Here is a 19,458-nt window from a genome sequence, read left to right on the forward strand (position 1 = left end):
CTAGGCAAACTCCAGAGCACAGGTGAGAATAAGCTGATGTGGTACTGCCACCTAGTGACTGCCCTTGGCCTCCGAGAAGAACAGCAAATTGCCAGCTTGATGTCACCCATTATTGGAAAATTCAGGTGGGAGTTCCCAGAATTAGGACCCACCCTGACTAATGCAGACCTGCGTTCTCTGCCAGCCTTAGAGCCTGCCATGTGGCAGATGTGAACTGTGCCCGTGGCAAGTGAGGACTATGCTCTTTGTTTTAGTAAACTTGACTTTAGGCAAGGAGACTCTTCAGCTTGGCAGAACACTCCTACCTCTCTAGGAGAGTTCACTTCCACTGGAAGACCTCACAGCATACACACTCCTATAGATGGAGGCTGCCCAGGAAAGTCAAAACAAGTACAGTTAGGAAATAAGGGAAGAAGCAGGAACAGAGAAAACCATGGATGAGAAATACACATTGGTTATTGATAAAATGTCCTTCTGGCATTTGCTATTCGCATAAGTGCTGAGAATATATTTCCCCACAGGCTTTTTATGCCAGATTGCAGGCTTTCCAGTTTCACCTGATTTGCAGGTGTGTTTTCATTGTGTATTGTTTCTTGAGATCTTACTATAGATTCCTTCCTGGCCTTTAAGGTGGCCCCTCGGCCTCTACCCTCCTCTGGGAACACAGGCCTGTGCCACCATACTTGGCTTTCCAGGTCTATGGATAGGAAGTTTGGTATAAATGTTTCTGATCCCCATACTAGAGGACCAGTTAGTGTCCCAGTATACCCTATGAAATTGCTTGGTTGGTTGATTGGTTGTTTGGGGGCCAGGTTGAAGTCAGGAATATTCTCTATTCGTGGGCTATACCTATCCTACAAACTGTTCCGACTTGACCTTGGAATGAAATATGGAGTATTTGCATGTAAATTTTTTCCTTTGTGTTATTTTGCTTTTTTTTTAACCTTAGAAACAAATCCATTTTAAATTAACATAAAATATTTTGACTTGATTGAGATAGGCATTCAATTTTTAAGTAATACCCCTAGAATATCAACTGGAGAATATCAGGATTTGTTTTATTTAAAGTTAAGCCAGAAAATTTTCCAAAAAGACACCAGCTTTCATAGCAGTCCCTGTGGCATATGAATTGCTAAAATGACACATTTTACAGACTGACCTGCAATTAGATATGCATTTAGGAAAAAATAAGTCTCTTCTAGCTTCTCTTGAGCCAGTCCTATCTAGCTATTGTAATGCATGATTTATAAGTGACTTCTATTTACTTTAGTACAATTAGGAAATGACACTGATTTATTTTCATTTCATAAAGCATGCAAGTACATTTTACTGAATTTCCTTTCAAAATCAAAAAGGAGGGCATCAGTTCTGCTGAGTCTGAGGAGTCTGAGATCTATTGCTTAAATGGTCTTTTCAGCCCAGAGAAAATTTTCTTTTTCTTTTTCTTTTCTTTCTTTCTTCTTCTTCTTCATTTTTTTGCTTTTATATATTTTATTTATTTCATTTTTTATTGGGTATTTTTTAATTTACATTTCAAATGTTATACCTATTCCTAGTTTCCCCTCTGAAAACACCCTCCCCCATCCCCCTGTTCAGCAACCCACCTGCTCCCATTTCCTGGCCCTGGCATTCCCCCATACTGGAGCATAGAACCTTTACAGGACCAAGGGCCTCTCCTCCCATTGATGTCTGAATAGGCCATTCTCTGCTACATATGCAGCTAGAGCCATGAGTCCCACCATGTGTTTTCTTTGGTTGGTGGTTTAGTCCCTGGGAGCTCTTTGGGTACTAGTTAGTTCATATTGTTGTTCCTCCTATGGGGCTACAAACCCCTTCAGCTCCTTAAGTCCTTTTTCTAGCTCCTTCATTGGGGACCCTATGCTCAGCCCAATGGATGGCTGTGAGCATCCACCTCTGTATTTGTCAAGCACTGGCACAGCCTGTCACGAGAGAGCTATATGTCAGCAAGCACTTGTTGGCATTTCCCATGACCTGAGAAGTAAGTTCTCTCCAAGAGCTGTGCAGATTTCCCTCTCCACCTTAGTCAAAGAGAATCTGAAAGATAAAGTGTCTTTTCTTTCTTCTAATAGGATGTTAATATGTTCCCATCCTTGTATATGAAGTTTCTTTAACGTTGTCAAATAATTATGATTGCGTGTGTATCTGTGTGTGTATGTGTGTGTTTCTCTATGTTTCTCTGTTTTGTGTATGTGTGTTCAGATCTAAGACTGTTAAGTTACTGACAGAGGAGATATTGCTGATGTCACTTCTAGCATAAATGAATACTAGACTCATGAAACATATTTGTCGTCTATTCAGAGAAACATAAGGGGACTTATTCTGTCTTGCAAACCTGTGCATGCTCTGTCATCCTCCTCTTTTCCCTTAGGAACGACAAGCTTTATTTTAAGCTCAGCTTGGCTTATTTGCTCAGAACATATCCACTGATGGCATCTGCCCAAAAGCAAAGCTTCTACATCCAAAGTATGAACGAAACTCTTGTAGACCAAGGTTGAAAGAAATCTTAGATGAGACAATCACACACACACACACACACACAGACACACACACACAAAACACATACACAGAAAACCACACACAGACACAAACAGAGAATCACACTCAGAGAGTTGGAAAGAGAGGAGGAAAGAAAGAGACAGACAGAAAGACAGACAGACAGATATACAGAGAGAAGAGAAGGGGGAGGGAGAGAGAAGAGAAGAGGGGAGGGAGAGAAGAGAAGAGAAGAGAAGAGAAGAGAAGAGAAGAGAAGAGAAGAGAAGAGAAGAGAAGAGAAGAGAAGAGAAGAGGGAGAAGAAGGGAAGGAGGAAGGGAGGGAGGGAAAGAAAGGTGGAGATACAGAGAAAGAGAAAGAGAGACGGTGTTCCCTAAATCAAGAGATAAAAACTTTCCAAATGTATAAAGTCAAAGGATCAAAACAAGATTAAGTTACTACAAATTCACGTAGGATCAATAAAAATTTACATAACTTAGGAATTTTGTACTGGTCCAGTCCTAAAGTTATGTTGGGTTTTAGAAATAGTCTTATGCTATCCCTTTCTGCCACTTTTGTTGCCTTCAGTCTCTGGGATCCTCAGGACTCTAAAGCCTTATGCTTCAGACTCAGTGATGCTCAGAAGGGAGAATGAGAGGCAGGTCCCTAGACAGTCTTGGATTCGAGCCTCTGGTCAGTCTCAGCTCAGAAATAACTTCCTGAGAACTGTTTCCAAGGTTGTTTACAGTTATCTATAATTACGGCATTTATACTTCAGAGCACCCTCAAGCTTTGGTAAAAATGTTTGCCTTGGCTAGATGTTGTGTTTTAACTTGGAGGTAAACTGATTGCTGTCACAGTGACACACATCCCTGCTCTCACCTTCCATGTTTTTTCTATATTTTCCCTCAGTATGTCTTTACAGTAGGTGTTCACATTTATTAGATTTCCTATCCCCTTATTACCCAAAATCATGTTCAGGTTCGGATTCATCTATATATTCTCTGTGCCTCTTTATACACGCAGATAGTCAATATCTGATCGCATAGGACTAGCTAAGTAATACCTAAAACGCCTAAAATTTCTTGGAATTTTACAAGAAAATCTATCCATATGTCATAGCCCCACCTCTGGAAAGTTGGAGCTAATTAGTTGAGGGGGAATGGACAGCGTTTTCTTAGTGGTTCCAAGGTCACTCTAAGTATTAGTGACCATCCTGACAGAGCAATGGAAGATAAACACTTTGTGTTCTCCCATCTGTCTGAGTCATTGGCTCTCAGCTCTTCCCTCCTCTGAACACTGATATCTACCTTTCTTTGACTGTTTTGCACTCCTATATGTCTGGATTAGTTGAGCCACATCTTTGATCTGATTTTACTGTAAATAGAAACTACCTTCACACCACCACAGTTTGGAAGCATGTGTGTGTATTCATCTCACATCTCTGAATTTGCACTCAGAGACGTGGACTTGGAGATTTGTTGCTAACAGTCAGGTTTGCCAGCACGTGACCTATGGTGAAAGGTATGTCTGATAGTCTCCTAGCTCTCTCCATGATCTCTGACAGACTCGTCGACAGATCTTACCTCCTGAGGGAGTCACCACACAGAGAACCACATACAGGCTCTGTGGCTGTTCAGTGTGCCAGCCACGCAGAGGGAGCCTGAACTCCAGCTGTACAGTTCCTTGTCCTCTTAGCTGCTCCCTCCTTCTGCACTTCAACACCAGAAAAGATGGAGTTCTCTCTCCAACACATGTATACTAAGTAGGCAATGTTAGAAACAATACTTTTTAGGGTTTAGTTTGGGTCCTATTTCTTTCCTTTTTTAATTTGTATCTTCTCTTTGCCTGGTATTTGGATTTTGCAGTGATACCCTTTGGTTTGGTTGTTTATCGGTGTTATTGTTATTTTTTTTTAATTTTTAATATTTTTATTACATATTTTCCTCAATTAAATTTCCAATGCTATCCCAAAAGTCCCCCATAGCGCCCCCCACTTCCCTACCCACCCATTCCCATTCTTTTGGCCCTGGCATTCCCCTATATTGGGGCATATAAAGTTTGCAAGTCCAATGGGCCTCTCTTTCCATTGATGGCCGACTAGGCCATCTTTCGATTCATATGCAGCTAGAGACAAGAGCTCCAGGGTTCTGGTTAGTACATCATGTTGTTCCAACAATAGGGTTGCAGATCCCTTTAGCTCCTTGGGTACTTTCTCTAGCTTCTCCATTGGGAGCCCTGTGATACATCCAATAGCTGACTGTGAACATCCACTCCTGTGTTTGCTAGGCCCCGGCATCATCTCACAAGAGACAGCTATATTTGGGTCCTTTCAGCAAAATCTTGCTAGTGTATGCAATGGTGTCAGCATTTAGAAGCTGATTATGGGATGGATCCCTGGATATGGCAGTCTCTAAATGGTCCATCCCTTCATCACAGCTACGAACTTTGTCTCTGTAACTCCTTCCCTGGGTGTTTTGTTCCCAATTCTAAGAAGGGGCACAGTGTCCACACTTTGGTCTTCATTCTTCTTGAGTTTCATGCGTTTAGCAAATTGTATCTTATATCTTGGGTATCCTAAGTTTTGGGCTAATATCCACTTATCAGTGAATACATATTGTGTGAGTTCTTTTGTGATTGTGTTACTTCACTCAAGATGATGCCCTCCAGGTCCATCCATTTGGCTAGGAATTTCATAAATTCATTCTTTTTAATAGCTGAGTAGTACTCCATTGTGTAAATGTACCATAATTTCTGTATCCATTCCTCTGTTGAGGGACATCTGGGTTCTTTCCAGCTTCTGGCTATTATAAATAGGGCTGCTATGAACATAGTGGAGCATGTGTCCTTTTTACCGGTTGGGACATCTTCTGGATATATGCCCAGGAGAGGTATAGCTGGATCCTCCGGTGGTGTTATTGTTATATTTAAGTTTTTTCTTAAAAAATGTTTCCTTTAGACAAAATGCCTTTTGATGCATTTACAGGGCATTTCTATCTCATCCCTTCCAGTCTACTCTTATGGAAAGGCCAATGCTGAATGCTAAATCTCCAGTCCTGAAAGTGTGGTGTGTGTGTGGTGTGTGTGTGTGTGTGTGTGTGTGTGTGTTTCTCTTTAACTTTGTGTTCTACATTCTCAGAGCTTTGTATCAGTTTGTACTGGAACTATGCTATGTCTGGGATTATATTGTACTTCAAATTGTATCCCCACCTCCCACTGTATCACTACCACATTCCCTTAGAGCAGTCCATGATGTGGCTTAGGAAGCTAAGACTACCTATGTGTGTCTACACTGTCTCAAGTTCCTGCTGTTCTCTCCCTCTTCCTTTCCCATTTACCTCCTCTATTTTGCCTGTACTTTTCCTTCAGAAAACATAAAGTGTGTGCCAGCTATTATTCATTTGTATTTGAGAGGGGGATTTGGAAGCCAGCTGGAAGCTCTATTTAGAAGAAAAGGGTATTCATCCAGCAAGACTTGGCAAAGGGTGAAAGCTGGTGTTTTATTAGGGAGTCCTTAATTTCTTCGTGTGAATATATTGTCTTTTCTTTGTGGCTGCCCCATTTTTCAATTAAAAAAAAATCTCTATTATCAACTTCTCATACTAGCTTGGGTCAGGGATAGGGGATGAAAGAAAATAGGAATGGATGCTACCAATTCATTTCAAAACCTGAGGCCCTGATCTTTACCAGCCCTAAACATTTCTTCTGCCCTTCTCTGGACTCTGAGTCTCTGATTCTCCAATCTGTACTGAAAGAATACACTTTTGTTGTTGTTGTTGTTTGTTTGTTTTTGTTTTTTCGAGACAGAGTTTCTCTGTATAGACCTGGCTGTCCTGGAACTCAGAAATCTACCTGCCTCTACCACCCAAGTGCTGGTATTAAAGGCGTGTGCCATCACTGCCCAGCAAGAATGCACTTTCTTGGTCATGCTAGTTATCTGGGAGAGCCAAGGAGAACAGGCTCCTGCGGCTCCATCCATCACTCCTTATCTGTCCTTGGGTTATCTGTTTTGTGCATTACCCATGCACTGTGTGCTTGGTATCTGTGTAACTGGAGATACCCAGGCCCTGTATATTTAATGTGACTGAGAATATACTTAGATAACTGTGCTTTCAAGCTTGGTGCGCTCCATTTATCTCATCTCTTCTTTATCCCCCACCCTCTCTTTCTATCTTCTTTGGAATCTGTGTGCTATTTCTTCTCATGTTTTTTGTTGAGCCGTCGGTTTTTCTTTGGCTTGTTCCTGTCATGCTTCTTTGGTAGACTCTACCATGCCCATCAGTTGAAGTCAATCATGTCTAAATTAGCGCTTCATGTCCTACTATGTCCTACAGTCTGTCTTGAAATGATGACTCTGTATCAATGTCCATAGAGGGCTCCCATTTCTCCAGCTTCGGGTAGTTTTGCATGAAGGTATCGTACCTCTTGCTGGGAGAACCAAGGGGACTCTGTGCAGAGCTCTTACTTCTCTTCTACAGATCTCCCTTTGGTTTTTAAGCCCCGTAAAACCTTGGCCTCCTTAGAGTCCAACTGTGCTATTCAACTCAGGGAGGCCTCTAAGCTCTAGCTGTCCTCCTTCCTGAGCTACAGTCTGTAGACTATCTGTGGGCATTAAAGTGGGACAGGTAGGTATGTGCTTCATTTTGGTTACTCACTGTCTCTCTAGAATCTTCTCTTCTTGATGGATGGCCAATAAATACATCGCTATGCATTATTTCAAAATTTTATCAGATTTGTAAATGTTTGTTTCATAATAAAGTTTAAATAAAAATATCCTATTGCTCCTTTATGGCTGAGAACAGGACACATTTTCATTCATTTAGAAGTTTCTTTCTCCTCCTGGTACCTCCTTTACTTTCTTCTGTTGCTCAAAGTTTACGTCTTTTTATGAGGTTGCCATAATCACAGTGTTATTTCAGGAAATAAATGGTTTTAGAAGAGAAATTATCACATGTATTTGATCTCTGTAATTTTTTTCATGTTATAACCAAGTCTGAACTTTGAGGGCCAAACCTGACATTTGAAATACTTTTGTTATTACTAATACTGATAAAATGCTCTATAGAGAACCATTCATGGAAATAGTTTGTCAGCTCTTAATATCCATGATGGATTTTTTTTTTTTTTTTTTTTTTTTGCTATTGTAAAGGTAAGTTGTGCATAAGCCCTGGGTTATAACATCACAAATACAATTCATGTTGACTGATGAGCAAGAGTCATTTCTCTCTGTTTGTTGAGTCTGGGTGTGCCTATGAGAGCTTACTGCATGGCCCAGGGAAGCATAGGGTGAGAACAAATTTAACATTGCCATATTAACCAATGAGCACCAGCCCCCCTCTGAAATTCTCCCAGAACTAGGCAACAGAGCAATAAAATAAGACCCAGTATTAGTCTTCAAATTCTTTATTAGATTCTAAAGACAGTGTAAATGAGCACAGTATATATTACTTGTCTTGTAACCCATATGCACATTTATTGAAAGCTGTTAGATGACTAGGCAGGATGCTGAGAGAAAAAGTACAAGCCTGAAGTACCATACTGACCGGGGCATGGTTTGGAGAAGAACCGTGAAAAGGTAGCGTAAGTGCTAGCCTTTGCCATGCACTGCTAAGGGCCAGCAGGAGTGCTGGTCAGGGCCAGCCTACCCCTTAGTGAAAGTAACCCCTGGTGAACTTGAGCAAATGCTCACTTTAACATCAAGCGGTCATGTCTGTTAAGCAGTGCTAGACACAGTCAGTGGTGAATGAAGAGATGAATAAGGCATAGAAACTAAAAAGAGGAAGCTCTTTTCAGACCTGAAAGCTATTTAAGTCTACAAAGCTCAAGGTGCCTGCCATGCAGAAAGCAGTGCAAGTGTCTTTTGCTGGAACTCTGGATGTCCTTATCTTAAAAGCTTGACTATTATTTAGAATATCTTTTATTAAATTAGCACCCCTGCTGGACAGAGACTGCCTCTACCACTTGAGGGGTTTTTTTCATGTCTTTCTCAGACAGTTTTTCTTGCAACCATCCTGGGCATATACCCAAAAGATTCACCAACATATAACAAGGACACATGCTCCACTACATTCAGAGAAGCCTTATTTATAATAGCCAAAAGCTGGAAAGAACCCAGATGTCCTTTAACAGAGGAATGGATACAGAAAATGTGGTACATTTACACAATGGAGTACTACTCAGCTATTAAAAACAATTAATTCATAAAACTCTTAGGCAAATGGATGGAACTAGAAAATATCATCCTAAGTGATATAACCCAATCACAAAAGAACACACATGCTGTGTACTCACTGATAAGTGGATATTAGTCCAAAAGCTTGGAATACCCAAGATACAATTCTCAGACCACATGAAGCTCAAGAAGAAGGAAGACCAAAGTGTAGGTGCTTTGGTCCTTAGAAGGGAAACAAAGTACTCATGGAAGCAAATGTGGAGACAAAATGTGGAGTAGAGTCTGAAGGAAAGGCCATCTAAAGACTGCCTCACCTGGGGATCCACCCCATGTGCAGTCACCAAACCCAGACACTATTGTGGATGCCAAAAAGTGTTTGCTGACAGGAGCCTGACAAATACAGAGGCAAATGCTTACAGCCAACCATTGAACTGAGCATGGGGTTCCCAATAGAAAGAACAATAATATCAACCAACCAGACTCCTCAGAGTTCACAGGAACTAAACCTGGGACCCATGGCCCCAGCCACATATGTAGCAGAGAATGGCCTTGTCAGGCATCAATGAGAAGAGAGGCCCTTGGTCCTGTGAAGGCTCAATACCCCAGTGTAGGGGAATTTGAGGGCAGGGAGGCAAGAGTGTTTGTTCTCCTAGAAGCAGGGGGAGGGAGGATGGAGTAGGAGGTTTCACAGGGGGAGGAGGGACGCTAACCAAAAAGGTGATAACATTTGAAATGTAAATAAGAAAATATCCAATAAAAAAAGGATAACAAAAAGAGTGGGGTTCTCTGACTAGTCTGTGAAGTGATCTAGTATAAGAAACGTTTGTATATCTCTTTAGTCTTAAATTATAATGCATTAATCATTGATGGTGCTGTGATTCTGGCATTGATCCAAAAACTAAGCATGGTCTAAGTGATAGTGTCACCATGTTGATGACTCTAATATAATATTTGGGTTTGAGTTGCTAGGAAGGAAATCAGGTGATTATTCTAATAGTGTCTAATTTGGTCCTTAATTACCTCACTTTGACTATTCACAACTGAGCCTGTCTAAATATAACATAAACACTAGTATGAGAGGGTTTTCCCCCCTCTCTGAGCTGTTTTCAGAGTTTTATTTCAGAAGAAAAAAAGGATAATTTATAGAATCCCAAGCTATAAAATCTCAACTTCTAAAAGCAGACTTGTTTCCAATTAGACCTTCCAATATGGGTTTATGGCCTTTGACACAATGAAGGTTCACAGCATTTTATAAGTATCCACTAATGATGCAGTGGTATCAATCTGAGTGTCTGGCACATGGATGAAGAAGGAGACTAGTTGTACATTTAAGATATCTTATAGTCAATGGTGAACATACTGTAGAAGAGCAAGCTGGACCTTTCCAGTGAGTGCTTCAGGTTCCCGCTGGAGGGCAAGTATCACACCACATCTTGAAAACCAAATAGAAAGTGCTAAAAGAAGAGCAGATGTCTACACCCACACCAAGGCTGAAATTTCCTCATAGACAGTAAGGAGAAAGGCATTTCAAGGGACCCCAAGTTGTAGCAGCAAATCTAAAACTCTTCTTTGCAGTTAGTTGTTCTGCCGAAGGAAAAACCACATGCCTAGCAGATAAGTATCCTGATACTTGCAGTGGGGGTGTAGAAGCCATTCAAAGTGAAAATTTCACTCAGCATGTCACTGAGACTAGACAGTGAAACTGTCTAGGACATAACTGTCAATATAAGGAGGGTTAAGAGAATAGTAATTTCTGCCAGTGGTGGTCTAGGTTGTAAAATATTACATGCTAAATGGGGACACTGTTGAGACTCTACTGGGAACAAAATTAATATAATGTATTTTTTGTGGCTTGTGGGAGATTAGATGTATGGATGCTTAAGTAAATCACGCTTTGTCAAGAAGTTTTCATTTCACAAATAAAATTTGAAGAGAAAACAAGCTTTGCCCCCTCATCCCTCCTGTGCAGCCCACAACACAGGTAGGGTAACATATTCCCCAAACAAGTATGGCAGGAAGTACTCCCTAATGCACCTTGATACCATGAATGGGGTATAAGCCAAAGCTGACTTTCTTATGTTTTAAAACAGAGTTGCCTTGTGTGGAAACTATTTAGCTCACATTACAGCTAAGCCCAGCACTAACCACACTCTTATACCTCGTGTATACATTTTGTTCATTATGTTACAAGATAATATGGATAATACTGAATAGGTCTTCATGGCATAGCTAGAAATGCCTCCTGGACTCTCTTTATAAGGATAGCCTTCTGGGACGTCCTGTAAATGAGCATCTACATGGCACAGTCGATGTTTCTTCCTCATCCTTTTTATAGGGCAGCACAGTAGTTGTCCTCAATCCTCCTGATGCCAGGGTTCTGAGCACACCAACCTGTCACTTCTTTGTTTAGTACAAGTAACAGGAAACAGGACCTTGACTTCTCTGTAGTTAGAAGACACAGCAAGAAATGAGGCCAGTGTAGGACTCTCAGGGAAGTAAAGACAGGGGGTCCTCAGTGGGAAGTGGGTCAAAAGCACCATAGGTCAAGTGTAAATGCTGTAGAGACCAAAGAGGGCCACTTGGCCCTGGAACATTCCAAACATGAATCACAGCAGACTTCTCTAGGGCTGATAATAACATGGCCTGATTATTACATGTCTGAGTGCCAGGCAACATGTACGTGCTTCAACCTGAATGTATTGAGAAGGATGACAAGTATAACAAGGAAGTGAAAATAATCCCAGGAGAGGACACAGCATGACTCTTACTTCACATGCAGCATGAGACTGCGACAGGGCACAAAAAGGTTGGGCACATAAGCACATAAGACTGTCGACAGAGCTACATCTATGTGCACATGTAATACCATCTTGCAGTAGTGAGAATGTTGGTTTTCATCCTATAACTTACTCATTCTGGTTATATGGGCCTCAGTACATCTAAAGAGAAGAGTTTATAGATGATATAGTGAATTCATCAAATCCATGAAATTGTTCTTTGCTGCTGTACTGGAGGGCAGTTATAAACCCTGGCTCTACTTGATGTTTTTCAGGTACCATGATCAACAGGATGTCACTAGCAACTTCCTTGGAGCAATGTGGTTGATATCAATAACTTTTCTCTCCATTGGTTATGGTGACATGGTACCCAACACATACTGTGGGAAAGGAGTCTGCTTGCTTACTGGAATCATGGTGAGTGTTTTCCCTTTTCTATCTCTTTTATGTATGCTTAAGAGACCAAAATCACTCTCTATATATAAATGATTATCAGTTACTGATTTGCTCATAAAAACAAGCAACGTTGAGGGCTTAAAGACTTATTCTGCATTCTATATTGTTAGGTTTTTTGTTAATGAATGTTGGTTGCATGAAAGGCATGGCTCTTGGAACTGCTGGGGAATGCATCAAAACAAAACACAAGCTGCCCCCCTCCTGCTTCCATGGAGCCTCCAGCAGAAACTCGTGGTTTGAAAATAATTGACAGATGACTATTAATTACACCCTGAGTCTCAAGTTGTTTAGGAAGCTAAGGAATAAGAATGGGCCTCAGCAGATGAATTACCTATAGGGAACTGAGCTTTCTGGGTTAATGGCCAGGAATTTGGAACATTCTGTCTGAAAGCTACAAGATAAAGAGTGCAGTGCATCTGAATAAAGTAGGTGGACAGGAGCGATGGGGACCATGCACAGTTGGGGACAGGAATTTCAGGACACTGGGGGGAGGTTTGCTATAAAGGTGAGTGATGCTGGGTCTTTTTCCAGGAGGCCTAGCAATCTGGGGCATGTTGTTTGCCCCTCTTCCACTGTTGTGTAGCCTAAACTGCATATACACCATTCATGTTATATGGAAACTGGGAAAACATTCTGTTCTTGAGAAAGGTAGGTAAGGTTGCTCACCAAAGGATTGGTGGAGACCAGAGGCAAAGTAAAGTTAGCTTGAAATGAAGTGAAAGTCTTTCTCATAGGGGCAGATCATGAGAACTGGCTGCCCCAGCTCCTTAAAGACTGATTGAAGATTAAGGTAAAGTAAGAGTGACCATGTAGCTTTGAATGTGGTCACTGCCTTTTGAGTCTACTGTACATATATTGTGGAAGGAAAAGTTCTTATTGGGCAAGACCTCAAGTCAGAAACCTACAGTCAGATGACACTCTGCTCTTAACAGGGGAGCATCCCTTCTGGCAGATTGTGTGATGGCCATTTGACCCAGTAAGGTAGCAGAGAGGTCATAGGCACCAAAACTCAGGTGTGTATGCTAAAGGCTCACATCAACAAGATGTCAAGTCAACATCTTTACACTGTCCACACACAGGAGAGAATACCAGCTGGCCTTTATAGGTCCACCCAGAATGGAGTCACTTGTAGCATCTTCACAGGAAGATTATGCTAAAGATTTTAGTTACCTAAAAGGACGGAGAGCCTGAGCATCAGGAAAATGAGAGCATGCTTCTGCCCTGGGTAGAATTGAACCCAGCCATGCCAATTTAAAGATAACAGTAGTATCGGGATGACAATCAAGCCCAAATTATAAGAATTATAATTTGGAGCCATAATTTAGCCTTATTTCCTTGTAAAATAAAAACTTTTTAAAAATAAATTTAGTGAACTTGACATTTTTTTAGTATACGTGGTATAGCTCATTACATGTTTGATTTTTTTAGAATATCTCCCATTTCCCCTCAAATAATAACATTTTATTGTATAGCATAAAACTTTGAGAAATAAAATATATAGAAGTGTATTTTTGGAAGGCCCCATAACAAGCCCACAAGGGACATTAACAATGCTATTTATAAAAACAGAAATGATAACTACAGTCTTACCTCAGTGTGTCTCAAGATCAACTTGCTAGGTTGCTTTTGTGGCAAGAGGTACCCATTTTATTATTAATGAGGTGTGACTGAGGGGTTCATATACCTTTGTTGCAGGCACAAATTTGACTTTAACCTTTCCTGGGCACAGGCACCTTGGGATACATCTGTCTTCTCTTAATATTGCTTTGTGTCTAATGTCTCCAGAACTGCCTCTTCAAAGTCTTGTCTGGCTGCACAGAATCTCTCGTTCACCTCCTTTAACTGCTTCCGTGATTAGGTTTCACTACTGATCTTTGTTTTGGAAAGGATGTTCTAAGTATCCTTTAATCTATACAGACAAAAAAAAAAAAAAAGGTTCTTTGTAAATGTACATGACTTCATTCCTGCTCTGCAAGCTCACAGTGTAACAACAGTCCATTTGGAAACTCAGGGACTCTAGTCTCTCTCCCCTGTAAGAGACAATTGTTTAACTGATCTGATTAAAGATGGTTTACTTGCATCTATAGAGAAATCCACAAATCCTTGGGTAGCCTCTGTAGAAGTATTTTAGAATGGTGCAGTGGCCCTCCCTTGAGAACAATAGTGTTGGGCTACTGGGCAATCTTCGGGACACGGGTCTAAGAAGTGGATTATACCCTCTGTAAATTCCTTAGAGACTTAGAGCAATGCATGGTAGCAAACTAGATATACCGTGGGGAATGTCAGAGCGAGATTTGTAAAAGAAAATAATGTTATACAAAGCTAGTTTCTTGATGATGAAGTATGTTTGACTAATTTTGCTTGCCTGTGCTTCCTTTTCATTATGGAAAGTATGATAACTCTTAAGCACTTAGTCAGAGATAACTTATTTTGGTAGCCATTTGCCTATTCTTTAGATCTTTATAGCATATATTATATAAACTATGTATTGACAGATTCCCTCAGCTCTAGTGTTTTAATAAATTGTGAATAAAAAATATATACAATTTGCAATCCTCCTGAGACAGTCCAGGGTCACTCTGCATCGTTGAGTGTTATTTCTGGAGTACTCTGCCTTCTGTTCTTCTTGGTTGCTCTGCTTTCTAACCCTTTTTAACATTTTGATAGAATTTACTCCTTCATGTAGTTTCTTTTCATTTTGAAGGAGAGTTGGTCTACATGCTAACACCTACAAACACTCCTCAGAGCCCTGCTTGTTTTCTTCCTAAAGCCAATTGACACTGATGAATTATAGCTTGCCATTGTCCTTGCTGCTTACATTAGTCAAAACTCAAAATTAGGGTATAATTTAGAAGTTTTTGAAAAGCTGAATTTGTGCCATGGGTCATATATTTTTAGAGACAAGGACATTAGACTAAGCTTATTTCTGCACCACTCTGGGCAGAAATATATCATGAAGCCATGGAGGAAAGATTGTTTTCTATAACATTTCTAATAGAAATCCAAATAGCATCATAAAAATTTGGCCTGTCCAGGGATGAAGGGGGGATTGTGAGAGGGGGCACTAGAAGTGGAGGTACAGTAATTGAGATGTAAAATGAATTTTTTTAATTTATTTTTTTATTAGGTATTTTCCTCATTTACATTTTCAATGCTATCCCAAAAGTTCCCCATATCCACCCACCCCCAATCCCCTACCCACCCACTCCCCCTTTTTGGCCCTGGGGTTCCCCTGTACTGGGGCATATAAAGTTTGCAAGTTCAATAGGCCTCTCTTTGCAGTGATGGCCGATTAGGCCATCTTTTGATACATATGTAGCTAGAGACAAGAGCTCCGGGGTACTGGTTAGTTCATATTGTTGTTCCACCTATAGGGTTGCAGTTCCCTTTAGCTCCTTGGGTAATTTCTCTAGCTCCTCCATTGGGGGCCGTGTGATCCATCCAATAGCTGACTGTGATCATCCACTTCTGTGTTTGCTAGGCCCCGGCATAGTCTCACAAGAGACAGCTATATCAGGGTCCTATCAGCAAAATCTTCCTAGTGAATGCAATGTTGTCAGCGTTTGGAAGCTGATTATGGGATGGATCCCCGGATATGGCAGTCTCTAGATGGTCCATCCTTTCGTCACAGCTCCAAATTTTGTCTCTGTAACTCCTTCCATGGGTATTTTGTTCCCATTTCTAAGAAGGGGCAAAGTGTCCACACTTTGGTCTTCGTTCTTCTTGAATTTCATGCGTTTAGCAAATTGTATCTTATATCTTGGGTATCCTAAGTTTCTGGGATAATATCCACTTATCAGTGAGTACATATTGTGCGAGTTCCTTTGTGACTGGGTTACCTCACTCAGGATGATGCCCTCCAGGTCCATCCATTTGCCTAGGAATTTCATAAATTCATTTTTTTAATAGCTGAGTAGTACTCCATTGTGTAAATGTACCACATTTTCTGTATCCATTCCTCTGTTGAGGGGCATCTGGGTTCTTTCCAGCTTCTGGCTATTATAAATAAGGCTGCTATGAACATAGTGGAGCATGTAACTCAAAATCTTGGCCCAAGGCTGTAGAGATGACTCAGCAGTTAAGACCACTGGCTGATCTTCAGAAGGTTAATTCCCAGCTACCTCATGGTGGTTATCAGCCATCTATAAAGTGATTTTATGCCTTCTTTGCTCTAATGCCCTCTTCTGTCATGCGTATATGTATATAGCATACTCATCTACATTAAGCAAGTAAGTAAATTAATTCTCTTTTAAAAAAATTAGTCTATCCTTACCCAAATTGCCTATTTATAATTGAAGACACAAAGTCTTTTCTGTAATATTTAGCTTTGTTTACAGTATTAGACACAGGTGGTTATGGAATTCCTAAACTAGGGAGAGCTTAGATTATGATGGATTTAGGATTGGGGATCTACCTCAGTCATATGTACATGCCTGGTATTCTGAAGATCCTAGTTTGACTCCCATTCTCTCTCTCTCTTCCTCTTCCTCTCTTTCTTTCTCTCTCTCTCTCTCTCTCTCTCTCTCTCTCTCTCTCTCTCTCTCTCTCTCTCTCTCTCTTTCCTTCTCCCTCTCTTTTACACATGATCAGAAACATAAAATAGAAATGTGCCTTATGCCTAGATTTACCTATGAATAATATCTCTCTCTTCTACATATTTTTCATATGTGTTTACACGTCTGGAAGGGTCAGAGGTCAAAATCATTTATCTTCTTAAATGAATCTCCATCTTAGAGTCTTTCATTAAGCTTCAGCCCACTGATTTGTGTAGATTAGTTGACCAACAGACCCCACATGCTACCATGGGGGCTTTTACAGGAATGCTGGGAATCCAAAATAGTTTTTTTTTTTTTTTGACATGTCAATCACTTCACCAGTTGAGCCATCTTAATCCTCATTTCAGCCTCTGCCCCAAAACCATGGAAGAACTTAACAGAAGTCACACTTCTTTTAGTACAAAAGCATTAAGGTTATAGAAGAATAATTTCTCTACTCTTCCTCCATTTGAAGAAACACTGAGGACCTGAAGATGTCCTATTTGGGATGTTCTCATAAACAATGAACTGAATTCTAACTTGTTTCCTTCTCTTTTTGAAGGCAAGTGGATTGTCAGGTTTCAGTCTCAGTTTTCGTTTTTCTTTTTCTTTTAGGTTTTCTTTTTCAGAACCAACTAGTTTTGAGCTATCTCCAGTTTTACAAAGGAGTCATCATTTTGCCTAGCACTATCCTTTCTCCCATCTTCTATCTACATGTGTGAATGTAACACATCCCGCAAGCTGTGCATTTTCCTGTACTCCTGAATATATGATTATTTCAAGAGGAATCATGTTGATAAGGGTCACTAGGAAGGTCACTCATGTATAGCTTTGGCTTTCCTACTTCTGTAATGTGATGGTAATTCTTCTTGGCTATTTGACCTTTTAAACAATGAATGAATTTTGAGGCATACTTGTCTTTAAATATAGAGTAATAGCCATCCATTCACAGGTGTGAGTGTAAGTGGTTCTTAATAAGTACACGAGACTTGATAAAACAATCAAAGCGAGGTCTCCAGGTGACTCGGGTTCCTTCTGTGTCACTAGTAATTCTGTATAAAGATTTCTCAGTACATAGTAATTTGAAAAGACCACACTATTTAATACTTTTTCACTTTATTCAGGAGGCAGAGAGAATGTCCGTCCAGAGTAAAGCCTCTATTCCACTCTAGAACACTAGATAGTACTTCCATGAGCTTCAAGGTTGTGGGATATCTTGGGTGTAAGTTGAGGGAGCACCCTCTTAACTCAGTTCAAAGGCATTCTGGAAAAGAGCAATGGCTTAGCTCAGGTCACATTGAGTCCCATCACATAAGGGCCATCGACGGGAATAGATGCTTGTTTTCATGCAGAAGTGTATTTTATTCCGAGCGGGAAGGAGAATTCTGGGCTTTGTCAGTCAGAAAACTAAGTTCCTGATCAACTGCCTAACCAGAACGTTAGTCCTTTCTAGGGTTAACTCAGATCAATCCCAGGGAAAGATTTTAAGGAACATGACAGCTGCTTTCTTCCAGCGATAGCCAAGTGTACCTAGGCCTTTTTATGACCTGTTGGGACATAACACCATCTAAACTGTCTAACCATGCAGCGCTTTAGTTTCTGGAACTGCCCTTCACTCTCTAAGTTCATGGCACCCTTTCCAATAAGGAGCTTTAAATGCAGAATGACTCTGGGCTGATGACCAGTTTTATGCAATACTTCCTTGTTTCCTGCCCAAGACTAGAAGAATGAGCTGACCTAGCAAATCATAGAAATGGGTTTCCTAGTCCCGTGGGCTTCATCTCAGTACTAAAAGATCCCCAAGCACACCCTTCCGTAGGATGAGGGCATTTAAAATGAGCACTTGACCTCCAGCAGTAATGCCAACTGGATTTAAAGAAAATCAGAGGAAAGCCGTTTTTGATAAAGGAAAATATTTTCATGACCTGAGGAAATGTAAAGCTCTCATGGGTTATAATATAAAACTTGAATGATTTAGAGCATTTTATTTGCCAAAATTGATGTTTTACCTATTTATTATGGAAGCATAATTATTTGTGTCAGGAAAGGGCAGTAAAATATACTTATGCTTTTTAGCTATTGAGTCAGTCAGTCTCAAAAACACAAAGGTAGGTGATATTGTCAAATATTTGTTTACCTTCTTCTTGAAGAACAAGTTGATAGATCTATTAAAATGAAAGTTTAAAACTAGAAAGACACTGCTGTGTTATTGCAAGAGGAGCTGCATTAAACTCCAAGCACCTGTATGGTGGCTTAAAACCATCTATAACTCCAGTTCCAGGCAATCTGATACGCTCTTCTGACCTCTGCAGGCACCAGGAGTACACATGGTATATCAACATACATACAGACAAAACACTCATGCATAAATAAAGGTTAACCTTTAAGTGGCTCTATTCATTTTAGATTAAAAGATGGACACTTAAGAAGTATATTTTTGGTAAATCTTGATTATCATTGAATTACTCTAAATTGACTATTAAAATGCAGTTTGCACTCTAATAAACTATTATACAAACCACATAAGAATAATTTAAAGGGGCTGGTGAGATGGCTCAGTGGGTAAGAGCACCCGACTGTTCTTCCGAAGGTCAGGAGTTCAAATCCCAGCAACCACATGGTGGCTCACAACCATCCGTAACGAGATCTGACTACCTCTTCTAGAGTGTCTGAAGACAGCTACAGCTACAGTGTACTTACATATAATAAATAAATAAATCTTTAAAAAAAAAAAAAAGAATAATTTAAAATTGAATTACTTTGACCATTAGTGGTTTTAACAGGCCATTAACCATAGTGGTAGGTATTCTTGGATTAAAATAACAACCATGAATTACATTTTTAAGTTAGGTCTTTGGAAGATGTCTTATAAGCAATAATTAAAACGGTCCTGGAGAGTTCTATCAAAGAAGCTTCATTCTTGTATGTCTGTGTCTTTAAGTTTACTTCATCCCAAAGTAGTATTTCAAGATGGTTCTTGGAAGCACTCACAGGATTCACCGTCACTAGGTGGCTGGAAATGAA

General features: G+C 40.3%; 1 protein-coding gene across 1 annotated transcript in view; it reads left to right on the top strand.

Annotated features, from left to right (window-relative positions):
• Kcnn2 (potassium calcium-activated channel subfamily N member 2) overlaps positions 1-19,458 on the top strand; it is a 126,979-nt gene that overhangs the window by 83,492 nt on the left and 24,029 nt on the right. Inside the window, exon 5 of the mRNA XM_021150280.3 lies at positions 11,719-11,860. Coding sequence (XP_021005939.1) covers positions 11,719-11,860 — 142 coding nt within the window. The remainder of the gene's footprint in view (positions 1-11,718; positions 11,861-19,458) is intronic.

This window comes from Mus caroli, unplaced genomic scaffold (assembly GCF_978045245.1).
Source record: "Mus caroli unplaced genomic scaffold, Mus_caroli_1 scaffold_19, whole genome shotgun sequence".
Classification (NCBI taxonomy): domain Eukaryota; kingdom Metazoa; phylum Chordata; class Mammalia; order Rodentia; family Muridae; genus Mus; species Mus caroli.